The following is a 27,937-nucleotide window of genomic DNA, read 5'->3' on the forward strand; positions in this document are numbered from 1 at the left end:
ATGCTTCTCTCAATCCTGGTTTTCACAGGGACAGGGCTGGAGGGAACCCTGTGGGCACCAAGGAAGCCCCCTGTGGGTGAATGTGCACCCATGGGTGCCATATTGGCAGCCCGCAGCCTAGCGAGCTATAGCCAATTAAAGGAAGGGGTTGTTTTTAAGAACCACGCTTGTGTATGAGAGAGAAAAAAACTATTGTAAGCACTCTCTCCTAGCGATGATGGCTGTTGTCGTCCCTCCACTGCCAGACAGAGTTTACCTGCAAATGCCAGTTGCTGAGAGCCACAAATTCCTGCATTTCCGTGGGTTGGACTAGATGACCCTTGCGGGTCCCAACTCGTATAATTCTATAAAAAGGGTGCTAGACCACATGAGCCATTCGCAGGGCTAGAATGAATGCATTAACACCCCCCTCGCCAAAAATACGATATAAAAATCAAATCACCAGAGATATATGTGTGACACACAGCCCCTGTATCCTGTCTCCTGCATTGTGACGTTGGTATAACCGCGGAGGTCCTTCTGTCCCCCCCTTGACACACATTCACTGAGTCAGGAATAATTCAATAGATACTGACAAGGGCTGCAGCGAGGCTACAGCTCAACTGTTTTGGCTGCCCGATTGACTTCCTGCACGAAGATGTGTGTGTGTGTGTGTGTGTGAGGGTGACCCTGAAGTAGAGGGGAGCCCTGAGAAAGTGGGGCTGGGAGGGTGGTTTGCCGAGGCTCGGCGAGGGCGGTGTATGCAGCAAATGGCAACCCTCTGCACTGCTGTCTCTCCAGCCCCTTGGATGTCCCTGTGGGTCTCGTGCACTTGGCATAGGCCCCAGGCGCTGATCTCATCCATGCTTTCGTGGCTGCTGCATCTGGAAGCAATTACCAATATGGGGTGGGAGGGAAGGAGGGGGGGTGAGAGATGTGTTCAAAACACAGCTGGGATCAGCAAGGCAGAGCTGGCAGGGTTGGGGGGAGGAATGGGGTGGGGAGGGGGAGAAACAAAACACACACAGGGCCTCAAAATCCCGAAGCTTTGGGGTTGGGCTTTGTGTTGTCAGTCGCAGCTAGGGTCACGGGATGGAAAGAGGATTTTTTGGAACGGAGGGAAGAGGGGGAAAAATATCCCTACTCTGTTCCCTCCCCTGGCTGAGCCACTGACCCAAATTTGGCATCCAAGTTCCTGTATTAGAAAGCTTAAACAGAGACAAATCTAGGGGACAGGCAGGCAGACTTCGCTCGAGACAATGGAGGAGTTTCGCAAAACCACGTCCTCCAAGATCACAGGCAACACAGGCCAACCCTACACGTGGCTTGTTGCCATTTCCCTGTACCAAACCTGCCCCTGACAGGAATGATAGAATTCTAGAGTTGGAAGGGACAACAACCCCCTGCAGTGCAGGAATCGTTTGCCCAAGGTGGGATTCGAACCCACCACCCCGAGATTTAAAATTGCCATGCTCTACCAACTGAGCTGTCCCAGAAATCTGAAAGCAGATTGTGAGCAGTGTGCCAGTACTCTCCCTACTTAGGATTTCCCAGATACTGCTATCCTGCCTCCGATAAATTTCAGAGGCCGCCGTTTGCACAAATCCCCTGAGGGGAAAAGCCTCCAGGGAAAATCAGCGACAGGGCCAAAGACTTAACCGTTTTTAAATTATTATGGCACCAATAATTACAAACGTAACCACTTTGTTAAGGTGTCACAATACTGTGATGCTCGCTGCAAAAATGGCTACTGGGTGTGACAGGAAACATTCCACCCTATTAGAAAAAAAAGGCAATTTAGGAGGGGTAGAAAACCACCAGAATAGATCATTGCGGTAGCGGTGAATGTGTGGGAACCTCTTTTCCATTGGGAAGGAAGCAATCTTTTTGTGTTTGTGTGTGCACACCTCTGCCTTTCAAGTCCCTCATTCTCAGCCCTTGATCCTTCTTCCTTCCTGCAGTGCTGTGACTTCACCTCCAGCAGGCAGTGGTTCCCACGGGGCCAAGAGAGGGAAGGTGAAAAAAATAAAATACAAAGAAGCAGCAGCAAGCCATCTCAAGAGGGAATCTACATGGCAGGAGGGGAAAAGGAGAGCTCCCTTTTCCAGAGGAGAGGGCCAAGATTCCTTCCAGCCTGGCTTACGGCCACCAGGTCTGCAGCCAGGCTGAGATCTCCTCCAACCTAAACACACACACAGTTCCTCAGGCCAGCTGACAAAGGCAGAAAAATATTAAGCGTGTAATCCTGCTGACTCTCTCCAACCCTTAGGCCGTACGCTGCGGGGAGAGGTAGCAGCAGTTTGAGCTTCTCTTGGAAAAACTCTCTGGAGCGATGAGACTCCAAACTGCTAGGATAGTGGAGCAAGGCAAAGCACTTTGCGCATACTTTGGGATCCTCTTCGCAGGGTTCCAGGGCTCCTCTAACAGCTACAGATTATTTGGGTAGTCCTTTGCACCCTAAATACTTTCCCATATATTTTAATTTTTCTTCCCCCTGCCCCCTTTTGCAGATTTTAGATTCTTGAGGTTATTGCCGTAAGCCACGTTTGAGAACCTAGATGAAAAGAGGGGATGCGCGGTTTAACATAAACAAACATGGTTCCCAAAATTTTCCATGGCTGTTAAGAGTGATACAACAGTCCTTTAACATGTATGGTGCGGAGGTGACACTAAGATGTGTGACCTCGAGATGAGCTTGTTGCAATGCACCAGCTCCTGCCCAAACCGTTTTTTTTAAGCCTAAGCCACACCCCATAAAGCTGCATGAAAAACTAACCCTCCGCCAAACAGTGGCTGGCTGCTGTGCAAAAGGACCAATATTTTGTGCCGCTTCCCCCTTAACCCAAACAAACAGGAGCTACAGGTTCCATTTTCTTTGGACAGGAACGTTCTTGAAAGGCTCTCAATGGAACAATCCGGTTATTTCCCCACTGCAAACATCAGGTGGGCACCAGGGGAGGGAGACCACAATGGAGACGAATGGATGCGGCAACCTTGCCAAAGGCCTGATTCTCCTTTGCCTGCTGCCTTATCTCCTTAAGATACGGCACAGAAAATGGCTGCCGAGGCAGTTGGCCCCAAGCGAAGGCTCTAGGACAGTTCTTGAACTTGAACCACATCGGGAATCTGTTATTCCTCCTCAGGGGCGAAGGAAGGCGGCATGACACCTGGGGCAGGCGTCGCTACGCACATGCGGTGTACAGTGGTACCTCGGGTTAAGAACTTAATTCGTTCTGGAGGTCCGTTCTTAAGCTGAAACTATTCTTAACCTGAGGTACCACTTTAGCTACTGGGGCCTCCCACTGCCGCCGCAATAGAGTGAGCTCCCGTTGCTCAGTCCCTGCTCCTGCCAACCTAGCAGTTCAAAAGCACTTCAAAGTGCAAGTAGATAAATAGGTACTGCTCCAAAGGGAAGGTAAACAGCGTTTCTGTGCGCTGCTCTGGTCCGCCAGAAGCGGCTTAGTCATGCTGGCCACATGACCCGGAAGCTGTCTGCGGACAAACGCTGGCTCCCTCGCCAATAAAGCGAGATGAGCACCGCAACCCCAGAGTTGGCCACGACTGGACCTAATAGTCAGGGGTCCCTTTACCTTTTACTGCCGCCGCCGCACAATTTCTGTTCTCATCCTTAACACGAGGTACTACTTCTGGGTTAGTGGATTCTGTAACCTGAAGTGTCTGTAACCTGAGGTACCAATGTATAGCGGTTTGCTGCCGGCGCCGCTCCAGCGCTGTAAGGATGGTGCCGGGATCCTCAATTTGCGGCTGTAGCGGTGACGGAGGGATCCTGGCACTGTCCGTACGGTGCTGGAGCAGCACTGGTGGCAAACCGCTATACAGTGCATGTGTGGCGTCGCTACGTGCAGCGCATGTGTGTGACGCCGCACATGCGTTGTATTTAGCGGTTTGCCACCGGCGCCAGGATCCTCTGCTCACGGATGGAGGATCCTCCACATGCGGCTGGGGCAGTGCGATGGCTGCTCGCGCCGCCGTGAGCCCCCATGGGGTGATTTCTTGTCACCCCCGCAGACATGGAACCCAGGGTGCACTGTCCCCCCGTTGTGACGCCACTGTTCCTCCCTCCTTGGTATTAAAAAAGAGAACATTAAAAAAAACAACACCACAAATCAAGCGCCAAATTGGAGGGGGGGGGAGTATTTATTTGGGGTCTTGCTCTTGGGAGCTTCCTTTAGGCTGAAGTCTGTTGCGTCGCTTTTCCTCTGCCTGTTGCTTTCGTTCATTCTGCTTAGCTTTCCACTTCTCCATCCCGTGATCCATTTCTGCGGAGATCATGGCTACCCGACGCTGAGGAGACAAGGTGAAGAGCAGAGTGAGCTCAGCGCCTGAGGAAATTCTCAGCGGCCATTGGACAGGCGCCGTCTCTATTGGCCCCATCTGCATTAGACGTTCAAAGCAGTATCATACTACTTTAAACTGCCACAGCTTCTGCCTGATTCCTGGGAACCATAGTTTTTTTTAAAATAACACACACACACACACACACACACACACACACACACACACACACACACAATCAAGCAGTATATAAATTTTAGGAAATAAATTTTTTTTTAAAGGGTTCTGAGTGTTGTGAGGAAACCACTATTTCCCTCAGAGAACTATCATTCCCAGAGTTCCCTGTGAGAACTTAGCTCTGCTTGGGTGCATTTGGGGCCCTTTTCAACAAGTGTTTTAAGTGATTCTCTTTATCGCAGTCTCTATTCATATTGGATCTGGAACGGTTTCTACACATGAAATTGCTTTTAAACAGCGTTTCGTTTGTATACATGGAAACACTTTTTAACATATGGAATCTTAAAAATCGCTTTTACATATGGAATTGCTTTTAGCGCTGATGCTTTTTTAAACTGTGAAATCACTTCAAGGTGTTTTAGGGGGGAAGTGATTCATATGCTGGATCAAGTAAATAAATAAAATAAGTACATAATCTGTTGCTGAGGGTACATTACGTTACGCTGTGAATTTTAAAACGGGTTTCAAACTGCAGTGTCCTATCTCAAGAAATCTTGAGAACTGTTCAGCAGGATTCCGGAAGGCACAAAGCTAAAATTCCAAATGTTCGTGGGATAGCGATGGGATTCAAACTGATTTATGTTCATAGCTTTAATGGAAACCCACCAAGGCTCATGCTTCCCTTCCATCCTTATCCCAGTTTCAAGAGGTGAAAGAGCTGGCTGAAGTTGCTCAGCAGTGGGCACTCTGCATATGTTCATAGGCAACCTGCCTCTGAGCATACGCAGACTTAATTCATGGGGTCCAGGACTGAGTCTGCTATTTAGATTGAGGTTGAATCCTGACAAGACAGAAGTACTATTTTGGGGGGACAGGAGGCGGGCAGGTGTGGAGGACTCTCTGGTCCTGAATAGGGTAACTGTGCCCCTGAAGGACCAGGTGCTCAGCCTGGGAGTCATTTTGGACTCACAGCTGTCCATGGAGGTGCAGGTCAATTCTGTGTCCAGGGCAGCTGTTTATCAGCTCCATCTGGTACGCAGGATGAGACCTTATCTGCCTGCGGACTGTCTCTCCAGAGTGGTGCATGCTCTAGTTGTCTCTCGCTTGGACTACTGCAATGCGCTCTATGTGGGGCTACCTTTGAAGGTGACCCGGAAACTACAAATAATCCAGAATGCGGCAGCTAGACTGGTGACTGGAAGTGGCCGCTGAGACCACATAACACCAGTCTTGAAAGACCTACACCGGCTCCCAGTACGTTTCTGAGCACAATTCCAAGTGTTGGTGCTGATCTTTAAAGCCCTGAATGGCCTCGGTCCAGTATACCTGAAGGAGCGTCTCCACCCCCATCGTTCTGCCTGAGGTCCAGCGCCAAGGGCCTTCTGACGGTTTCCTCGCTGCGAGAAGCCAAGTTACAGGGAACAAGGCAGAGGGCCTTCTTGGTAGTGGCACCCGCCCTCTAGAACGCACTCCCACCAGATGTCAAAGAGAAAAACAACTACCAGACTTTTAGAAGACATCTGAAGGCAGCCCTGTTTAGGGAAGCTTTTAAGGTTTAACAGACTATTGTATTTTAATATTCTGTTGGAAGCCACCCAGAGTGGCTGGGGAAACCCAGCCAGATGGGTGGGGTATGTAAAACAAACAAACAAACAAACAAACAAACAAACAAACAAACAAACAAACAAACAAAGCTCTAGAGAAAAAACTCCCTGCCTCAGAACCACTGGATCCTTTTCCTATAGGGCAACAGAGTAGTAATAGCTCCAGATTGGCTCATTTCCATCTGTTATTACACCTATGAGGTTTTCCAACGTTCTGCCAATCCGGGAAGCCCCACACTCTTCCTTAACGGAATTCCAAAATTCCCCCCAAACCAGGATTCCTAAGGCTCTTAGGCGCTCTGGCTCCCACTTACAGCCAAGTTTTCATTCCTTTCCTTCCGATGGAGATGATTTTTCATCGGTGGGGCTGGCCGCCCATCTGGGGTAGAGAAAAAACAAAAAAAGGATACAAGATACTTGCTCCTTCCCTGTATGCTCAAAACTACAAGAAAGTAACCTCAACAGCACCTCACGCCAGGTTGTTAAGGTTATTTCAACACAGATGCATGCTCTCTTCCAGCCTTCCCAGGCTGGTGCGCTCCAGAGTTGTAGTCCAAACTCCCATCACTCCCAGCAAGGGGCTGATAGGAGTTGTAGTCCAACAACCTCTGGAAGGTGCCTGCTTGGCAAAGGATGCTACAGTCACACCCTTTTATTGTGCCCTCAGATTATGGCTGATAGTAACAAGTATTATGGGCCATTAAAAAAATAATAATTAAAGATTTCTTAGTTTACAAAAGTACGTGCAATGTCTCTTTTTAAAGCTGCGTTTTCTACAGATCAGTTTCATTTGCTGTGAGACATTAGTGTTACATTAGGAAGAAAAGGGGGAAAGAGGTGGAGGGAGGAATGGCGATTATGGGCCAAATTTTAACACTAAAAGTTAGTGCGCTTAGCAAAGTACACTGGTTCTCTTCCAGATTAACCGAGCTGTGAGTTGGGGTGGAAGAGGAGATACTGATCTAGTTGGATCAATGGTCCAATATCATGTAAAGGCAACGTTATTTTTATTTTGCAAGTCTGCAGCCTAAATACAGTGAAACAAATAATATAAACACCCATTTTTCTTACCAGCAAATGACCAGTCAGGAAGGTCTGTTAAGGGTCCATAATGTGAAGGGTTTATAGGGAAACCGTGCCTGGAAGGAAGTATACAGAGGGCAAAGTCATTTGCAGTGCTGCCAGAAAAGTATTAATAATAATAATAATAGTAGAGTAAGTAAGATGAAGGATCCCTCTCTAGCTCTGAAGATGTCCCCCTCTATCTCTGGCACTCACTTCACTCTCCAGGCCCCACCAGACTGATCCACACTACTGCAATGGAAGGTCCGAGACATCGAAGCAATTTTTGCCAGCCGAGGTCCTGCAGGGTTAGAAGGGGAAAGAGAAATTCAGGATTCAGTTAGAATTGCGGTGCCTTGTACTCTTGAAACCACTGCATATAGATAAATATACTTTAGGGAACACAAAGCTTTCTAAGCATTCGTCTGGCAATTGTTACAATAACCCTGTTAGGCAGGTCTATATTATTAGTAGTATAGTATTAGTTTCAATTTCGTTGTTCTGTATGGGACAATGACAGTAAAGATTATCGTATTGTATCATATTATTATTATTATTATTATTATTATTATTATTATTATTACTATTACTATTGCACATGCTCCACTGCCCCAAGGCTACCACCAAGTTCATGGGCAGAGGCAAAACCTGACCCGAGAACTTTGCAAGGATGACATGCTGTGTAGTAGAGGAACGCAGGTACTCATCTGGATTAGCCCCCCCCCCCACATTATGGCAGGAGTTGGGGGAAACCTATAGTTCAGCATTCACCAAACCTGTGCCCTCCAGCAGTTTTCGACTACATTTCCCATCGGGCTGTGATGGCCCAGGCTGATGGCAGTTGGAAGTCTGGAAGGTCAAATCGCTTCTTCCTCTCCATACTTATAGGAACTAAGGGAAGGCTACAGAATTAGGCCAACGGGCCATCTAGCCAGCCCAGCATCCTGTTCTCACAGTGGCTGACTAGATGCCTGTGGGAAATCTGCAAGCAGGATTCGAGCCATCTCCTCACTTGCAAGTTCTAGCAATGGGTATTTCATAGGCACAACAGCACAATGCTGTAGCCAAAGCCGGAACATAAATCAGTTATAACCATTATGGGCTCTGGCAACAGGTCGCGCTTATAATGTCAAAAGTTATATTATATTTTCATCGCAACGCCCAAGCTAAAAGAAACTAAGCAAAGGCCATATATATATATATATATATATATATATATATAGCCATTTAAAAGCCATAAAAGTCGTGCCCCCCCCCTTTTTCAAAAATTGCTAAAGGGGCAACTGTGCATGTTTCACCATCCAGAATTTGACATGTGTATAATTCTGGAACAGCAACCTGCGATGATAGTAAGAAAAGAAGGGCACTTAGGGGACAACTCCTCTATTTTACCCCGCAATCCTCCCATGCATGTATACTCAGTAAGGACTCCCCATCGGGTTCGGTGGGACTGACTCCCAGAAAAACAGAGAGCATCCTTCTTCTGGACAGCCATGCAAAATCCATAGTCCCGCTCCCTTCCCTAGCTCTCCCACCGGTAAGATTTCCGTACCCAGCTTCCGAGCCACGCAAGCTGCCATTTTGACACTAAACATCGGAGAAAGGGACCATGCGCTTCCGTTCGCGGAAGTTGTACGGAAAAAACACACACCTCCACTGGGAGTCGCCATTTTTAAATGAGCGCCGCCATTTTGGGATAATTCGTCAGCCGCAAAGGTCGCCTCATCCGGAAGCCTTGCGAGACGTTAAAAAAAAAAAAAGGGCTAGGAGGGCGCCATCTTGTACGGATCGTTTCAGAATTCAAAGAAAAAACTGTAGGAAAGAGTAGAAAACGCCCGAAGACTCCGTAAACCCAGTCGGATATAGCTGCATATTCCCACAGGCCCCGCTCCAGAGCCTTGGTGTATCTGAAGAAGTGTGCATGCACACGAAAGCTCATACCAAGAACTGACTTAGTTGGTCTTTAAGGTGCTACTGGAAGGAATTTTTTTGTTTTGACCTCTGTCTCTAACACAACCCATAGCCTCAGGAAAGGCGGCGTGCTTGTTTGTTTGTTTATTTATTTCTGGTGTGCCCTGACTGCCATTTTTCTTAAGGGCGGAAAGGGGCTCTTTGGCCATCTTTGAAATGGGCAAGGCTTTTCCGTCGCCATCTTGGCCTTTGGTTGCTAAGGAAGCCGTCGCCCTTGGAAACGGCATAAACAGGAAGAGGAGTCGCAGTGCGGTGGCCTTTGCTGGCAACCTCGGACTCCTGGGTTCCTGGAGGTTGGGTGGATTAAGCCCCCACCCCCTTGAAGGAACTTGGTCTTTAAGCACGTGTATAACATAGATCTATTAAATTATAGATTTATAAAGTGCACATTTATAAATTGTGATCTGATATATATTGAACAGGCGTGCATGTATGGTTCATGCAAGTGGACTCCTCATGCATGATAACTGGAGCCCAAACCCCCTTGCATTTCAGTGAAGCCAAATCAATGCGTGCTTCTGCCTGTGATGCAACTGAAATAAAAGGCGCAGGAGCACAGCCAGTGAAAAAGATGGCAGCCCTAAATTTAGCCACAGGGGTGGGGTCGGGGTGTTAATTTAACTGGGTGAACCCCTCTCCTGCTGCTCTTGTCCTAATTCTCTTACAGCGTGATCCTGTGTATACTTGCTAGGTCCTCAGTCCTACGCTCTTTACTGAACGGGGCTTGCTCCCAGGGAAGTGTACAAAGGATTGCGCTCTTGCAGTGTGATCCTGTTTGTGTCCCATTGAATTTGATTAAGCTTATTCCCAGGTAGGTGTGCATAGGGTTGCTGCCTGATTCAAAGCCATTATATGATTTGCAATCGTGGAATAATGTGTGGCTCATTTTATCCAGAAAACGACTTGCAAGTAGCCAGGATGCAGGGTGTGTGTTGTGTAGCAATTGTCAAGAGTCGCACAGGACTTTTTCTGTCTGAAGAAGAGTTCGGTGTGGCTTGGAAAGTTGCCATCGCGTGTGATTTATACAGTCTGGGAAAAGATAACATTTGAAGTTTGGGATTCCCACTTGCCATTCACTTGTCAAGTTGTGAAAACAACAACTCCCCTGCTCCAACTCCCAACTACTACTATCAGAAGCGAAGGTTAAGTTTATGGATCACAGAACTGTATAGTTGGAAGGGACCCTTGAGGGTCATCTAGTCCAACCCCCTGCAATGCAAGAATGGTGGCGAGAATTTCCACTTGAACCAATCTGACAGGCTTGGTTTCCTTTAGGGCTGATAACCTTTTCATTTTGAACCATTTGCCCCGGTAGGTCTAGCAAGCTGCCGATTCCCACAGGTCTCTTTGTCTCTGAAGAGGTGCTCTGTGTGACTTGAGAGGCTTGACGTCTCACAGGATGCATGAGGGGGCTGCTGCAGGAAACTGATAGCGCCGTTTGCGAGGGTGCACACGCACAAGATGTTCCTGCAGGAAGCCAATTCTTGGATGGCTCAGCCATGGGGTGCCCCAGAGGCACTGCCAGTCTTCTTATCTCCCATAGCACTCCTCCTGCCCCCACCTGGCACCAGACGGACCTTGGACTCGGTCAATGGCTCACCCTCCTTTACCCCCCTCACCCCGCCCCCGGCAACCCTGGTTAGTTCCTCATGTTAAAAGTGCTGTTCTGGCAGCTTCTGCCTCTTTATTCTTAAGCTGGTGTGGGGATAAGGCGACAGAGCAGGAGGAACAGCGCTGTGGACTGTGAGTATCTGTCAGTTTCTCTTTCCCATCATCCCCATCTATATACTCCTTTCTGTCCCCTAATAATATTGGGTGGGAATCCAGCCCCAGAACTGCTCTCTCAATGCTGAAACCCACCCTCTCTTTTCCTGGTTCCCAGCCCCCTGCATTCTCCACCCCCCAGACACCTCTCCCTGGGCAGAAGAGGAAATCTACAGTGACTAGCTCCCAACCTCTTAAGATTACCCAACCATTACCTGTTCGGGCTGTTCAGATTTAAGAGATAGTGCCTAGGTAACCTCAGTGCCCCAAACTCGCTTGCTGGACTCGCCTTCCAGAAATGAGGATCAAGGTTCTAGTGCCCATTCTTTGCAGTTCTCCAGGCAAATAAAGAGGTAAGAACCAAGCCCTGGGTCCCAGTATTTGGGAGGCAGAGGGACATCTGCCTGCTTCTAGCACTTGTTTGTCTCCTGGGATAGCATGCTCCCCGCCCCCTGGGAAAGTAGAGGCACCCTTGTCCGGTTTCCTACCTGCCTGTGCATGCCACCTTACGCCCCCAACCTCTTTTCTCCCAATGCCCTGTCGCAACCTGCGCCTCCTGGAAGAGAACGCCATCTTTCTGGGTGTTGTATCTCCTAGAGCTACTGCTTTATATTAGCAAAATGTGCCATGAGTACAGCAGAAACGGGAGTGTGTTCTTCAAGTTGTCAAGGAATTTGGGAACCGCTGCCTTTAATGGGCAAGAGACAAACCCATCTTCTTGGTTTCAAAATGTGCCAGGTGCACAAGTACAAGCTGCACTAGAGCTCAAATGCCTCAGGTCCCAAAACACCTGAAAGATTGCTTACATCTCGACAGACCCTCTTAGATGCTAAGATTGGCAGAAGGGGTCGTCTTGGTAGTTCCTTCCCCCTCTGAGGCTGGGGTGTAGGTGGAGTGGCAGGCCAGGAGAGGACATGATCTCTGGTGAACCCCTAAGGCGTGGGTCTTCCTCCCCACAGACGTGGGTCTGGCACCTTCATTATATAGCTGGAGGTTGAAGACACCCCTCCTTACCCTGGCTTTTGACACTTGAGGCGTATATTTTTATCTATATGATTGTAAATTGTCTCAAATGGTTTTTAATGTTACGTTTCAATGAGGCAACCTGCCCTGGGAGACCTTATGGTTGCAGGGCAGGTGATTATTATTATTATTATTATTATTATTAATAATAATAATAACAGAACTGTTCCTCTTCTTGCCAAGCTATGGCCAAGACCACCCGCTATGAGGCGACTCCTCAGGATGAGCTGCCGGCCAACTCAGTACCCAACGGGACCTCCTCCCGCCAGCCCCTCGAGGACTCCTCCGGCACGTCTCCCGACGACTCCATGAAGCTGAAGAAGGAAATCTCCCTGCTCAACGGGGTCTGCTTGATCGTGGGCAACATGATCGGCTCGGGCATCTTTGTCTCGCCCAAGGGCGTGCTGATGTACAGTGACTCGTACGGCCTCTCCCTTGTGGTCTGGGCTGTGGGAGGGCTGTTCTCTGTCTTTGGGGCCCTGTGCTATGCAGAACTGGGCACCACCATCAAAAAATCGGGGGCTAGCTACGCCTACATCTTGGAGGCCTTTGGGCAGCTGCCGGCCTTCATCCGCCTGTGGACTTCTCTCCTCATCATTGAGCCCACCAGCCAGGCCGTCATTGCCATCACGTTCGCCAACTACCTGGTGCAACCCGTGTTCCCGTCCTGTGAGGCTCCTTACCTGGCAGGCCGACTCTTGGCTGCCGTCTGCATCTGTGAGTGAGACTGCCAGCGGGAACTGTGGGGAGAGTATTTGGGGGAACCCAGCGGGGCTGTGTGAAGTTTGTTGGGAGGGGGGGCATTAGTTGTTGTTTGAAAAGAAAAGTAAAAAAGCCCTGGCAGTGCCTGAGCTGATTCAGCCTCAGGTGGGCTGAAAAGTAGCCCTTTCCCCCCCTTATCTAATCTCCCATTGTTCCTATATCTTTCTCTGCTGCGACCTTTCCTTCCCAGTTCTGGGAAACTCTTTCCTTCCTTGGCAATGGTTTTGAATCTTCGGCATAAGGGAAGCTTCAGACTTTGTGCTTTGCCAAAGCTCCACCTTGAGCTTCTGGAACTGGGCGTGGGATGGACCCAGGAATTCTGACACCCACAACATGCCTTTAGCTATGGGAGTACCACTCCCCTCTCTGGGCGGCGGGGCAGGGGAGCAGAATTTTTTTTGGGGGGGAGGGGTTACTGTGTATAAGCAATAGATATGGCTGTTATCTCAGATAAGGCCCAGCTTCTAGCTCCCCTTGCCCACAATACATCTCACTCCTCTAGTTAGACATAAAAGAGAAAAGTATAATTACCGCCTCGCCAGGGCTCCACAGCCCTTTATCAGCTGCCTGTTTGTTAGATGTTAACCTTGCACCTCCAAGATGGAGAGATAGAATCACAGAAGTGTAGAGTTAGAAGGGACCCTGAAGCCCACCCAGCCTCATTCTCCCCCGCTGGAGCTCTAGGGTGGTCTCCAGGGAGAATGAAGGGGGTCCTGAGTCTCTGCTTCCCTCTTTTGTGGAAGATGAGTTGGTTAAAAAGCTAAACTGTTTGCATCTGGGCAAGTCCGTGCCTGCTTGAGGCTGTTTGGGACTGGGTTTTGCCACCTGTTGCCTTGGACTGAGCAAGACGGGTGTATTTGATCGGTGGGGAGGGACACTCTGCACATGCTCAGAGTGACACCGCTTTCACATCAAGCCTTTCTGACTCATGGTCCGGTGATCCATCAGTGGTGTCTAAACCTGGCACGAGCCTCTCCTCCGGGGCCTCTCGCCTCTCCGTTCCTCCTAACCCTGCGGGTAATTCTGGGTCTCTCTCAGGAAACGAGTGACTTCAGCTGGGAGACGGGCAGTGTGCTGAGTCGGCAGCTGTTGTCCAGATCCAGCTGGCGAGAAATGCATTGTCAGGCTCCCCGAAACCGCTCCTGTTGCAACACACAGGAATGTGACGGCTGAGGGAGGCACGAGGTCAGGCATGAATGCCGGCGGTGATGGGAAGCTAGCCGAGAGCACCCCACAAGCCCAGTGTGTCTTCGAGCAAAGGGTGCCGGGAGAAGGTTAGAACAGAGGATTATGTGCCACCCCCCACTGCTGCCCAGGTGCTCAGTGCTTTACAAACGCTAACTCCGTAGCAACAGGTCTGTAAGTTAGGCCAGTGTAGTAATCCCCATTTCACAGACGTAGAAGCTGAAAGATTCATTAACCACAAACCCCTAAATTTGGGATCCCCCCCAAACCTCTTATAGGGCAAGTGAATGGGACAATGTTGGAGTTTATGGGGGATACCCCTGATTTGAGTATCAATTACTTAGTTTCAGGGGGGCACTACAAACCATGGGGTTCACGCTACAAAACCATGGGGTTCGCACTACAAAACCCAACAAAACGACCATGAAACATTGGCACAGGTTATGTTATGAATCGGGACAACGTCACATTTCTGTGTGTTAACTACGAACCCTGGTTTGATGTACCAGTTACTCAGTTTGGGGAGCCCTGCAAAACGTGGGATTTGCCCGACACAACCTTACAAAACGACTGCAAAACCCTACAGAAGGTATGGAGGGTATCTCAAATTTAGGGGTTTGTAGTTAATGATGTTGAAGCTGAAAATCAGAGATAGAAAGAGAACCTTTCTTAAGGCAGTGTCCTGAGTTTTTATACTGAGATCTCTCGAGAATGCGGTCCTTGCTCAAGGATGCCCTCTTCTTAACAGCTAGCTGCCGTGCCCTAGATGTGCTGGGAGCTCACATCCACATCATGGAATCCTGGGAACTGCAGTTTACCCCTCACAGAGCTGCAGTTCCTGGTGCCCATTGCAAACTACATTTCCCAGGATCCTTTGTGTGGGTGGGTAAAACATAATCATTAAATGTACTGTGTGGATGTGATGTATGATTGTCTCCTGGTGTGAGATTCCTACTGGCTTGTCCAGAATGCCATCCTTAAGGCCAGGCTCCTAATGCTGAGGCTCAAGTCTGTTTTCAAGAGGAAAGCTGCCTCTCTTTGATGAGGAAAGTGCCCTCTGTTCATGCTCTGTGGCACCCTTGCTGTCAGGCAGCCAGCTGCAAGAAGTAGCAGCCAGCACTCCTGCAAGTGTATTTCTAGGTGGAAGTGGGGCGAACCATTAGACTTCCTTTTCTTAATGGGTTGGAAGAATATTAGGAAGGGTAGTTCTGTCCCCTTCTCCCCCAGATGTGTGGAGCCCAAGGGGCTTGTTCACACACAATGCTTCCATTTTAGGCTAGGTCACATCTATCCTCAGATGAGATTATTTGGAAACTAGGCTGGGACAGAAAAGGTGGATTTGAGATGGCCTTGGTCCCACCCCCTCCCCTGAACTGGGGAAACTGGGCTGCTTCATGCTTGGGGAATTGCTGGAGCCATGTGCAAGTGAGTGCAGCTCACGGTATGTGTGGTTTTCTCTGTTCAGAGCATGTCACCCGCCTGATAAGAGAGAGGAATTTATGGCCTTGTTTATAAAGAAGCAGAGCCGTTGTTTGCAAGGTGTCCCCAGTTCCCCCCACTCCTGCCAATAGGAAAGCTCCATCCACACCCTGGAGCCAAGGGGAAAAGGTACAAAGTGTGTGGGGGGAACCTTCTCTGAGCCCCCCTGCCCCATGTCTCACATCACCCTCCTGCCGGGTTTGGGCGTCTGGTAGAAAGCTGAGTCCCACACAGCCCCTTGAGTCATAACAACTTGTTCCTGGAATAAACATAAAGATAAAGGTGATCAGAGCGTCAGGAGCCGGAAAGGGATAAACAACCAACTTCTCCACCTCCTCTCGAGGAAGTCCCATCTCCCTCCCTCTTAATTCAAACTCTGGATGACCGTCTGTGCATTAGCCACAATCCTTGTTATATTTGCCCATGTTGTTTGGTTTTGTGAATGTTACCTTTTTTATGAGGGGCTAGGATGCTGAGGGGGTCCCCCAAGCTTCTCAGCCTGCAGAACCACCAGCCCTGCTTTGCATCCGCCTCAAGGATTCATGGTGGGTGCATGTCTGTGTCTAGAAGCTAGAAGGGAAGGTGGAAAAGGTCCGTCCCTGCAGCCGAAACACCTGCCTTCAGACATAAACAGACCAGGAGCTGCCTTATACCAAATCAGGCTGTTGCGATCTGCCTGACTCATTGCAAACACTGACGGCCAGTGACTTTGCGAGGTTTCGGGCTGTTGTAAACAAAATCTGCCCTTTTCCCCTTATGGGGTATCCAAGAGCCCATATAGAGTCCTTACGTAGGTTCCCTATTGGTAGGAGAAAATAACAGAGGCCAACCAGAGAATATTGAGAAGCAAAGCAGCTAGTAATCTTGATCTTTATTGATCTTTTGCAACAGGGTACCCCCTCCTGGAGGAGGAACCCAGAACAATGGTGCGCAAGGCCTTATATAGATATTTTGAAATTGCCACCATGTAGATCAAGACCACCCCCAGAAACTTCATACATACATCACAGAAGGGGTGTAGCACAAAACCAACCCCCAGATACATCATACCTACATCACAGAAAAGGCAAATTTGAATGTCTCCTGTCGTTGTTTATCTCCTGTCTGGCAGGTTACTTGATTGGATACCCTGCTTACTAGACTGGATTGTCTGGGGAGCCTGGCCAGTCTTTTGTAATGATAAATACTTAGTTCCTGGGCCATGTCACAGGCTCACACCCTATTCAAACACAGACATACCCTTAAGACAGGATTTGCAAAGGAAAAGACAATGGGGAGTTTTCCCCATTTTCCTTTGACCTTGCAGAGAAAACATTAGGGCTGTTTGGGACAGTTTGGGAATCAAAAATGGTTTCAGGTCGGTCTTCCTGTGCTGAGCTATGTACCGGTAGGTGCTTGGTTGGTACACTTATGAACATTACCATATATCTAAGACCTCGTATCACAGGGCAAAGGCGCATTCTCTCGGTTCTGCCTGGAAATGCCATCAGGGATGGAACCTGGGACCTCGGCAGACCCCACTCCTCCTCAGGACTAGGAAAAGGTGATAGTGTCCCACCCCCATCCCCTTTCCATCTTTTGCTCCAACTCTTGGGCGCCATGTATCTATCAGACCTCACACATGCAGGAAACAAGGGGAATGAAGGTTGCCTTTTAGCTGGGGCAATGCATTCCTTTTGGGCCAAGGCTGTCCCATCTAGCATCCTTGCTAGACTCGTTTGCTGACAAGCCATTTCCCAACGCTTACGTTCTCTCTCTTTTTCGCTCGGTCTTGCATCACAACCCAGGAAGGAAGTAGGACTGGAAGGCCAGGGCTATGAGGATTGGATTGAGCTCAGCAGCTGCATTCATTTTCCACGGGAATAAGCAGAAGCCAAGCAAGTAGCAGGGTCCAGGGAAACACCTCTCCACCCTTTAAAATCGCCAAGAGTCAGGATTCAGATTTTGTCCCCCAGTGATATCTCATGAATGCACACTCTCTCTCACATCTAGGAGAAGGGGTGCATGTGAGAGCATCATCCCATGACAATGGGAAATGGAGATCGGAGGGTCATAGTGGGGTGGGGTGTGTGTGTCTGTCCTCCTTTGTGCCTGGTCCTAGACTAGAGATGGCTAACCTTTGGACCCGGGGCTGCATTGCCTCCTTGCAATTACTCCAGGAGCACACATGCCAGCCACTCCCTTGTGCATCACAAGACAGACAACACACACCCTTGCAGAGAGGCTTCTGCAGTGGCGTAGCGTGGGTTGTCAGCACCCGGGGCAAGGCAAGTAATTTGTGCCCCCTAACCCGTGGATTTGTGCCCCCTAACCCTAACCCCCAGATGTTGCGCCCGGTGCGGCCGGCCCCCCCTGCACCCCCCACGCTACGCCACTGGGCGTAGCAACTCACGCCCAAGAGACCCACAAAAGTGGGGCAGTTAAGGGAGCAGGGAGTCCCCTCCTTCACCAGGTCACTCCAAGGGTGCAGCCACCCCTTTTGCCTGAGAATGCATTGGAAGGTTTGGTCCAACGGCACTAGACTTTTGTATTTTATTTGCTTCTCGTTTGGAGCAACCGAGGACCTCAGTCCCTCCAGGCGAAGTCTGACCCTCCAGGCCTCTCTGTCCAGTTCTCAGAACTCTTCCCAAACCACGTCCCTCAGCAGCCCTGCTCTCTCTTATCCTTGAGGGCTTTTGCCTGGCTGGATCTTGGCCTTGATCTGCGATGTTTGCCTGGGTAGAGAGAGGTGTGTGTGAAAAACTCTGATTCATACTTTAGAAGAGTTGCATCTGTTGCTCCACCCACTTTTGCCACTGGCCCCATCCACGACTGGGAGGTGGCCCCCAGGAGGTTCTCTACAGGGAAATGTGGCCTTTGGGCTGCCCCCCCCCAATGTTTTCCCGCCTCTGCACTGAGAAAATAAAATGGAGTCCAGCAGAAAAATTACTGAGCAGCTGCGTCGATTTCTCTCTCTCTTTCTTTCTCTTTTTCCCTTTTAGGAATCAGCCGCTTAGGCATGCATTTATATTTCCGTATTGGATATACATTTGAAATTGGAGAAGGGAAGGATTTAATGGGACTTTGCTGTGTATGTGGATGGTCTAGGGTGGAGGGGGCTGGTGTAGTCCAAGGGCCCCTTGCCATGGGATGACTTCTGGCTTCTTTTCTCTTCCAGGCCTCCTCACTTTTGTCAACTGCGCCTATGTGAAATGGGGCACGCGGGTGCAGGATCTGTCCACCTACGCCAAGGTGTTGGCTCTCATTGCCGTGATCATCGCCGGCGTGGTCCGCATTGGGCAAGGTACTCCCATCTCTACCCCTGGTCTCCCCCCTCTCGCCCTCCCTCCGAATTAAGGTTTAGAACGGACAGACGTGGACTTTTGATGCCCATAGGCATAGAAGCATTGGCGCCTTCTTGACCTTTACTGTGTTTCGACCTCACAGCCTTTCGGTGTAGGCCTCTGTGCCCGTTCCGCAGTGGGAAAGCTGAGAGTTAGTGGCCCACTCCAGGCAACTCACTGAACCCACGTCTGAGGCGAGACTTGAACCCCAACCCCAAACCCAGACAGACTCACAGCCCACTTTCCCTCATCTTGTGGCTTTGTGGGTTTCCGTTTGCACCTGAACAATTTTCACTTGACAGCTGTACACGTCTAGCGATGGCTTGCGCGAGGGAACAGTGTGTCAGCACCACAGATGGGTCTTTTGCACCTCTTCCAATTTTCCTCAGGCAGGATGTTTTTTCATAGCAACTAGAAGTTGACCGATTGACCCGGATGTGGTTATCTTTCCATGTAGGACATTCGCAGAACTTTGCCGACCCTTTCGAAGGATCCTCCTGGCACACGGGGGACATTGCGCTTGCCCTGTATTCTGCCCTCTTCTCCTACTCCGGATGGGACACCCTCAATTTTGTCACTGAGGAGATCAAGAACCCTGAAAGGTCAGCATTTGCAGAGAAAAGCGTGGCTTTCATCCTCAGCTAGCGAGACCGATGTGTTTTGGCATTTTGTGTGGAATGAGGCTGCAGGGACCTATTGGACAGCGCCTGTGACATCCCTAGGGCCAAGCAACATTGTTCCCTCCTTAAAATCTGTGCTCTGCTTCCAAAGGAATTGAAACTGACTAGCCTTAAGTACCTCCCTCCCTCCCTGCTTTCTGCTGCAGAGAAATGGAGAAGGGGCTTCTCCATACTTTGCCTGGAGAGTTGTTTTTAAAACAGCTGAGCGAGAGTTCTCCCTCTTGCGTACTTGAAAGCACATCATACAGTCTCAAAAAATGAGAAAAGAAAATATGGGTGTGTGTGATGGAGTTGTGGTGGCAGAACCCCAGTGATCCCATCCATTCTATAAGTAGCTGAATTTCCTTTCCTCATTTTAACGGGCTTTGTTTGGGATGGGCTCTTGTGGAGGAGTTCTGCCATCTAGTTGCCACAGCTGGGCATTGCATCACAGTCCGGAGACGCTCATCTTGCTTCCTGGGTCCTGCTGTGGGCTTGGCAGTGAAGGGGGACGCTGTGTGAAGCCTAGCATAAAATGTATTGGGTTTTGCAGAGCAAGCTGTAATCTAAAAATCCACTTTCGGCTAAAGAATTGTTTAAAGGGATCTCGGCAGAAATGTTGATTTGATTGAATCAAATAATAGCTTGGCTTAAGAGGGAGGAGGTGGCAGTCTTGCAATTTTCATCACAGCAAAGCGAGTCTGCAGAGTCAAGCACTGTATTTTCTGCTTAGCTGGAGCATTTTTTCATTTAACACCCTGCTCCGCCGCCTGGTAACAATTTTCTCAATATTCTTTAGTACAGCAGGCAAATGAAAATAAAGGAAGCCAAGGGTGACACAGAGTTTCTTAGGCTACTTAGGGAGCAGGGGATTCTGGGAGCTGGGTCTTGGGGAGCAGGGGATTCTGGGAGCTGTGCCTTGGGGAGCAGGGGATTCTGGGAACTGGGCTTTGCGAAGCAGCTTTCTAGGGCCTCTGGGTTGTAATGTGGGCTTCAGTGTATTCTGCTAGCCCTGGGCATGACCGGGTTGCAGGAATAGTGTCAAGGGAAGTACGAAGTGGGCGGTGGAAGGGAGTTAACATTGTTTTTCCTCACTGCCATTCCTCAGGAACCTTCCCCTTTCCATAGGCATCTCAATGCCCATCGTCACAGTGATCTACATCATGACCAACGTGGCGTACTACACAGTGCTGAGCAAGACGGAGATATTAACAAGTGACGCTGTGGCTGTGGTGAGTAGATCCCGTTCCCTCTTCCTCCCGCCCCGGAATGACAGGTCACTTTGGAATCCAGTTGGCTGGTCCACGGAGGGCCATTAGCGTTGATCATTTACTCAAAAGAACAACTTCAAAGGGACATTAGTACAGTGTGAAGTAACGGAGGGGCAATTCATGAACAATTTTGTTGCAATGATTCGCAATGAGTTGCATTCTTCCCGCCTCAGCCTCTTGGAGTACAGGCGCAAGTAGTCTCTTGTTGAGTTGGGAATGAAGTTTATACTAGAAACCCCCCGCAAGGCATCCACCAGCTCATTTTCTTCTCATGTTCTCTTCCTTCCAGACCTTTGCCGATCAAGTATTTGGAGTTATGAACTGGACGATCCCTCTTGCTGTCGCCCTGTCCTGCTTTGGGGGCCTGAACGCTTCCATTTTAGCTGCTTCCAGGTAACCTGCATGCATCTCCTGTTTCAAAGATGTGTGTCTGAACCCACATGCCTGCCTGCCACTTGTGTGCATTCCTACGCACACTTCTGAGAGGTTTTGGACCTTCCGCTAGAGTTCACATGTGTGTTTGCTACGAATATGTGTTTGCCCACGAGAAGTTCTCGTGCAAGAAAAATAAAGAAAGGTTGGTTTATTACAGGGGTTAGCAAACTTTTTCAGCAGGGAGCCGGTCCACTGTCCCTCAGACCTGGTGGGGGGCTGGACTATATTTTGAAGGGAAAAAAAATGAACAAATTCCTATGCCCCACAAATAACCAAGAGATGCATTTTAAATAAAAGCACACATTCTACTCAAGTAAAAACACCAGGCAGGCCCCACAAATAACCTAGAGATGCATTTTAAATAAGAGGACACATTCTACTCATGTAAAAACACGCTGATTCCGGACCGTCCGCAGGCCGGATTTAGAAGGCGATGGGGCCGGATTTGGCCCCTGGGCCTTAGTTTGCCTACCCATGGTGAGGGAAAATGTATACCTGTCCTATCGTGACTCCTAGTGTCAGGCTGGTCCTTGACCGTGTAGAGTCAAAAGGGGCTGATGTTGGTGCTTTTAATATCTCACTAACCATTGAAAATCTTAGGGTGTAAGTGCTGTTTTGAGCCAATGCATTCTCAACATTGAGGGGACAGGATTGAGGGGACGAGTGATTTGTTAGATCATCTACATTCCTATCCTGTTGTCTCTCCCTACAGTTTCCTGCCTATTTCCCTATTTTGTTTACTCTGCATAATTGGGACTTGAAAGAACATAATCCTAGTTAGAAATTACAAAACTGGTTATCTTGTTTGTTTCCTGAGTTCCGAGTTTATCTCTTTTTACAGGAGGTGTAAATTAAATTTTGCTGGTAACACCAGATTACTGTGCTAGCCTTTACCTAAAGTATTAAGAAGGTCAGGAAGCCTTAGATGACATGTTCGTGATAAGGAGTTGTACCAGGGTCAAGAAAGTTCATAACGGAGATCTCCTTCTATATCAAATTATGCCAACTTTTACTTGTGCCCATGATCTTCAGAAATAAACCATGGAAAATGTTCAGATTGGCCCACGCCAGTGCACTCCCAGCCCTGGGAGTCATTCAAAATGTAATTTTTGGAGCTGTTCCATGAATGGATTAACACCTACTCATTTTCACCAGAGGAACCGTCAACCACATTTGGGAGGGGGGAAAGGTCAGCATGCCAGAGAGGCCTAGTTTAGAAACTAGGTAACTTTCCACTTTTGTGCAAAATTCTGTCTTGCACGGAAGTCTTCCCCCATGTGGTAAAGCTTCTCACGTATGAGAAAAAATAAATGCCTGGATTGACCCTCAGAAACTCACCTGGGATCCTAGGGGTAAGGCTGTCAGTGTGGATGCTAGCCTATGACGGCTGTTCTCCACCCACTGTTGGTGGCAAAATGGATCTGAATCTGCCCTAATTTTACTTCACTGGAGGAGGCGTTGTGCCACCCTGCGGGTATGGCAAACCTCGCTGAGTGCCAAATATATGTTTCTCAGAGAAAACCCCACCAGTAAAGTTAAGCAGAGGAAGAGGGACTGCAGGAGTCTGGGCTGTGGAAGTGCTTTGGGAAAGGCCGGTTCCCTTGTCTGAATGGAGTGTCCGTTCTCTTGTTCTTTTGAATTGACACAGTGGATTCTGGGAACTGTGCCAGTCCCCTGGGGGGAGGGCCAGCCTGACCCCTTGCCCTGCCCCTCTGTGGGTCTTGGTCACCAGCTAGGACAATTCTGCTCTGCCTCAGCCAGCAGCTTCCTTACGCTCCCTCGCTCTTGCGCCAGGTTGTTTTTCGTTGGTTCCCGCGAGGGGCATTTACCTGATGCCATCTGCATGATCCACGTCGAGCGGTTCACGCCTGTGCCAGCACTGCTTTTTAACGTAAGTCCTGGGTAGCCGGGGAGAACACCCTCGTCTGCATGGCAGGGGAGGAAGGGAAGCCAGTCTTCCAACAAAACAAAAAGCAAAAAGCAAAAAAGGGCTTTTTGTAGCTCCTGGCAGCCTTGTGCAGCTGGAGACGACAGACCTCCCCAGTTTCACTGGCTAAAGACTGCCGCCCTGATCTCTTAATCGGCTTAGATGGGATGGGGAAAACTGAATTTGTTACTGATCAAATATTTTGGAATGCAAGCTCATTTATTGGACTGCTGCATTTCAATTAAAAAACCCCTGTGAATGAACACACACACACACAGAGAGAGAGAGAGAGAGAGAGAGAGAGAGAGAGAGAGAGAGAGACACAGAGAGAGACAGAGAGGAACCGTATGCCTATTTATTCAGAATCCCATCCCACAGTATCTGCAGCAGGGGTAGAAAAAGAACCTTTTTCATCCTGAGGGCCACATTGCCTTCTGGGCAACCCTTTGAGGGCCGAACACCAAAAACCCGGAAGTGAATGCTTCTGTTTTCGAACGCGCCTCGGAAGTCAAAAGGCATCTGAGGCGTGTTTTTCATTTTTTTCTATTGACTTTGCAGCCAGCCCTTTGATCCTTGGTTTTCGAACGTTTTGGAAGTCGGACGGACATCCGGAATGGATTACGTTCAAAAACTGAGGTTCCACTGTAATAACTCCCTTCCAAGGCGATGTGCAAGATACAATAAAAAATTGTTAAAACAACTGAAAGGCAAATGTAAAACAATATAAACCAGACGTCCCATGGCAGTGATCTATTCTTCCTGCTGGGAAAGCTTAAGTGAAGAAATTTCCCGAAACTGCAGGCTGTGGGCACCCGTCTTATCTCGACAGGAATGCTCTTCCACGGAATAGGGGCAGCCACACCAAAAGCCCTGCTCTGAGTTCGTGCAGAGCAGACCACAGCAGCCTAGATATTGCTCCATCTGTGAGGCAAACAGGGCTGGGTCTTGGATGTGAGACTGTCCTAGAAACCACCAAGACAGCTGCCCTCAGCTCCAGGAAGGAAGACGGGGGATCAGGCGCCATGAGTCAGCACCCAGAATAGCACAAACCTGCACTCCTGGGAGATCTTGTGGGGAGAATGTGGGTGGTCCTTTTTGGAAGGGCCGAGTTCACGGAGTCACAGTCTTCAGGGAGAGAAGTGTCCATGTGTTTGGTTAGACGGTGGACGCTGTGTTGTTCATTGCATTTCTACACCCCACCTTTTTCTCCAAGGAGCTCAACATGGTTCTTCCCCTCCTTGTTCAATCCCCACAACAGCCCTGAGAGGTAGGCTAGGCTGAGAGAGGCAGGGACCAGCCCAAGGTCACCCAAGGAGCTTCATGTTCGAGTCAGGATTTGAAGTCTGGTCTCCCACGTCCTGGTCTGATGCTCTAACCAGGCATGTCCAAAGTCTATTCCGAGGGCTTAATCCGGCCCACCAGTTGGTTAAATCCAGCCCCTGTGGCAGTTTATTTCTTGGGGTAAAATCCTAAAAAAACACCTCAACATCTTCAATCCTAAGAAAAGGTGAACAACTTTGGTCGGCCCCCATGGCCCTTCACTTCATCAAATTTGGCCCTCTTTGAAAAAAGTTTGGACACCACACACCAACTTCCTAGAAGAACTTATCCCACTTACCATCTATTCCCCCCCCCCCCATCATCACAGGGAGCCATGGCCCTGGTCTACCTCTGCGTAGAGGACATCTTCAAGCTCATCAATTACTACAGCTTTAGCTACTGGTTTTTTGTGGGCCTGTCGATCGCGGGGCAGCTCTACCTACGCTGGAAGGAGCCGTCGAGGGAACGTCCCCTCAAGGTAGGGCAGGGGAAACCCTCAAAACTCGTCTTTAAAAAGAAAAAAAGGATCCCACAGCCTGCTGTTTTGTGCTTAAATTCACAAGGCACGATGCATGCTGCCCCTCGAATGCTCATTTAGGCGTTCTGCAGTGCTGATCACACACCCTTTCCTGTGAATGGTGCAAAGTGCTTTGCTGCATTAGACCAAAGTCCACCTCGTCCGGTATCCTTTGCAACGGTCCCAGCCAGCGGGAAGCGGTCCACAAGAAATCAGCCAGCAGTTCTTTGGGCTGCCTTCCTAAAACTGAGCTGCCTCTCTCGCAGAGCATATGCATTCTGCCCCTGCCCCAGCATCCTTTGCAACGCGTCATGGCTGTGGGCAGGTAGTCGCCATGGCTGAGATTCCTGCCAGGAGAGGGTGGGCCAGAATGACTTTAATAGGCAGAACAGTGAGCTCTGTGCTGGAAATCAATGGCCCCAGACTCCAGGAAAAAGGGTAGTAGTGTAAGGCTGAGAAAAGCTGATGAAAAGTCATTTCTCTTGCTCTGTATAATACAGTGGTACCTCGGGTTAAGTACTTAATTCGTTCCGGAGGTCTGTACTTAACCTGAAACTGTTCTTAACCTGAAGCACCACTTTAGCTAATGGGGCCTCCCACTGCTGCTGCGCCGCTGGAGCACGATTTCTGTTCTCAACCTGAAGCAAAATTCTTAACCTGAAGCACTATTTCTGGGTTAGCGGAGTATGTAACCTGAAGCGTATGTAATCTGAGGTACCACTGTAGTAATAATTTTATTATTTGTAATCTGCCCATCAGACTGGGTTGCCCCAGCCACTCTGAAAGCGTGCGTGGCAATGGCCATTAGCTTGAGATGGCTCTGGAAAGGGGATTGTTGCATTCCCAGAGTGGTTTCTGTGCTGGTAGCTAAGCAGAGCTTCCACGTTCAGGTGCAGTATACCCCGAGGACTAGTCAGCTGGAGGCGAAGAAAGTTCATGGCTGCCCCCTTCATGCCTTCCTTATGATCTCACCCATCTAGCTGCTTATTGAAAAGAGACTCCTGTATCCGTTGAACTGAGCTTGTTCCCCCTCAGTTCTTCGGAGGAGAGCCTGAGGTGAAGGCTGGGAGGTGGTTTGAGATGCCAAGTTCCTGCTTGACGCCCCTTTTTCTTTCCCCACCAGCTCAGCATCGTCTTCCCCATCATCTTCTGCCTCTGCACTGTCTTCCTGGTAGCCGTCCCCCTCTACAGCGACCCCATAAACTCTGCCATTGGCATTGCCATAGCAGCTTCCGGACTGCCTGTCTACTACCTGGTGGTGAGGGTGCCTGAGCAGAGGAGGCCGCACTTCTTGCGCCGGGCCGTGGGTGAGTCAGAGGGGGAAACACCCTCCTCCATTTCACCGGTGGCTTCTTAGCTCTCCCTGCCCCACTGCTAGAACTACGCTTAAACCGCAGAACAGAAATTAGCATTGGGTCCCGATATCGGAGGGAGCTTTGTACAGTGGTACCTCAGGATGCGAACGGGATCCGTTCCGGAGCCCCGTTCGCATCCTGAAGTGAACGCAACCCACAACTGCGCATCTGCATGTGTGCGGGACGTTATTTGCCACTTCTGCGCATGCGTGTGATGTCATTTTGACCAACTGTGCATGCGCGAGTGGCAAAACCTGAAAGTAATGCGCTCTGTTACTTCCGGGTCGCGCGGAGCACAACCCGAAAGCGCTCAGCCTGAAGCGTATTCAACTCGAGGTATGACTGTACTTTCCCCCACAATGTCAATTAAAGCAAACAAATGTGCTCCGTTTCTCCAACAGCCCTTTCAAGTGTTTGAAGAGAGCTACTGTGTCGTCTCTTAAATCAGCTGTCTTCTCTAGGCAAACATACCCAAACCCGCCAAAGTCCCTATGAGGAAATGTCGAAGGGAGTCTGGTGCATTTAGTTCTGGAGATGAGTAAGAGGGGACACGACAGTCATCTTAAACTGGGCTGGTTCTCCCTGAAATATTTACAGTGGTACCTTGGTTGTCGAACTTAATCTGTTCTGGGAGTCTGATTCCCAGAATGGTTAGAAAACCATTTTTTGGCTGCAGGAGATTTCAAAAAACATTTGCAAACCGGAACACTCACATCTGGGTTTATGGTGTTCAGGAGCCAAAACATCTGAGTACCAAGGCGTTTGACAACCAAGGTACGACTATATTAAAAATGCAGGAGCCACGTTGCATAATTAGACTGTAATGCATAGGCAGAGTTGGAGGGGGGGCTTATTCTTCTTCTTCTTCTAACAATAACCCTCAAAACCACCTGCTGCTTGAGGCTTGGACTGCCAACCTTTCTAGGGCCCATCTGCAAACTGGAGAAGCTGTTGCATCACTCACGGACGTAGAACCTGCAGGATCAGGCCAATGGCCCCTATAATCCAGAATCCTGTTCTCAGGATGGGGCCAACCAGATGCCCAAATGAGAAGCCCACAAGCAGGATCTGAGTGCAAGAGCCCTTTTTCCCCCTCCTGTGTTTTCCAGCAACTGGTATTTTGAAGCATTTATGCCTCCGACCGCGGAGAAAGCATAGCCACCCCACAAATGCTCCCTGGCTCTCTCTGGCCTCGACCTGATGTGTCCCTTTCCTCCCTCCGCAGCCTCCATGACACGACTCATCCAGCTCGTATCCTTGTGTGTCCTGACGGAGATGGATCCCGACACAGAAGCGAAGGATCAGTGATGCGGACGCTGCCCAGGGGCAGTGGGGAGGCCGGCTTCTCCCCCTCGCCTGCTCCTTCTGTAACAAGACTCTTTGGTGACCTCTAATTTATTGTTTGCTACTTGGCCAGACCCATTCACAAGGAAGTCCTTGGGGACTTTGCCGGGACGGCTGTTGCAGGAACTGTCCTGAGAGACTCACTCGCCTATTTTTGTTCTCGTCTGTGAAACGTGGGAGTGTCTGTGTGTCCTTTCGCCCTCAGCAGCTAAGTCCCAATAAACCCTCAGAGTGCCACAGGTTTGCCTGTGGACGTTTATTCTTACTTTCACGCCTGCAATCTCCGAATTCTTGGGCCTGCTGTCAAATGAGCCTCATGGCAATCTTAAGACACACCTTAAACAGTCAAGCCACTGGCAGTGGCTTGGCAGAATTCTCTCCCTGGGGACTGAACTTGCGACCTCCCGCATGCCCTAGCTCCGAGCTCTGCCCCTTCCTCTCCACGCTTAGGTTTCGCCGCCTCCTTTCTCGAGTCCCTCCCCTC

General features: G+C 49.5%; 2 protein-coding genes across 5 annotated transcripts in view; one reads left to right on the forward strand and one right to left on the reverse strand.

Annotated features, from left to right (window-relative positions):
- Positions 1-4,112: 4,112 nt before the first annotated feature.
- MRPL52 (mitochondrial ribosomal protein L52) overlaps positions 4,113-27,937 on the reverse strand; it is a 179,880-nt gene continuing 156,055 nt past the window's right edge. The window contains exons 1-5 of one of the 3 annotated variants that reach the window (XM_083707222.1): positions 8,671-8,816; positions 7,335-7,419; positions 7,128-7,195; positions 6,371-6,435; positions 4,113-4,284 (exon numbers count right to left, since the gene is read on the reverse strand). In XM_083707222.1, coding sequence (XP_083563348.1) covers positions 4,138-4,284; positions 6,371-6,435; positions 7,128-7,195; positions 7,335-7,419; positions 8,671-8,788 — 483 coding nt within the window. In that variant the 5' untranslated portion in view covers positions 8,789-8,816 and the 3' untranslated portion in view covers positions 4,113-4,137. Of the gene's footprint in view, positions 4,285-6,370; positions 6,436-7,127; positions 7,196-7,334; positions 7,421-8,510; positions 8,542-8,670; positions 8,817-27,937 lie in introns of those variants that run through there. The other 2 variants (XM_083707223.1, XM_083707224.1) reach the window with 2 other exon arrangements.
- Positions 9,320-27,718, forward strand: SLC7A7 (solute carrier family 7 member 7). 2 transcript variants are annotated; one of them, XM_083706818.1, is made up of 10 exons: positions 9,320-10,832; positions 12,060-12,593; positions 18,460-18,585; positions 19,083-19,227; positions 20,393-20,516; positions 20,845-20,948; positions 22,785-22,881; positions 24,566-24,715; positions 25,878-26,061; positions 27,335-27,718. In XM_083706818.1, exons 2-10 carry the CDS (start codon positions 12,062-12,064, stop codon positions 27,415-27,417), a joined length of 1,545 nt encoding a protein of 514 aa, XP_083562944.1. In that variant the 5' UTR covers positions 9,320-10,832; positions 12,060-12,061; the 3' UTR covers positions 27,418-27,718. The 2 variants fall into 2 exon arrangements, with proteins under 2 accessions (XP_083562944.1, XP_083562945.1); XM_083706819.1 differs by having other exon boundaries at positions 10,823-11,206.

The sequence above is a fragment of the Podarcis gaigeae genome (assembly GCF_964106915.1).
Source record: "Podarcis gaigeae genome assembly, chromosome: 13".
NCBI classification, from domain to species: Eukaryota; Metazoa; Chordata; class Lepidosauria; order Squamata; family Lacertidae; genus Podarcis; species Podarcis gaigeae.

Excerpts from the sequence above, each read along its gene's own strand:
- SLC7A7 (XM_083706818.1), top strand. The coding sequence starts at position 12,062 with ATGGCCAAGACCACCCGCTATGAGGCGACTCCTCAGGATGAGCTGCCG. Across the intron at positions 18,586-19,082 it reads CGTGGTCCGCATTGGGCAAG|GACATTCGCAGAACTTTGCC; the intron begins GTACTCCCATCT and ends CTTTCCATGTAG. Across the intron at positions 20,949-22,784 it reads TCCATTTTAGCTGCTTCCAG|GTTGTTTTTCGTTGGTTCCC; the intron begins GTAACCTGCATG and ends CTCTTGCGCCAG.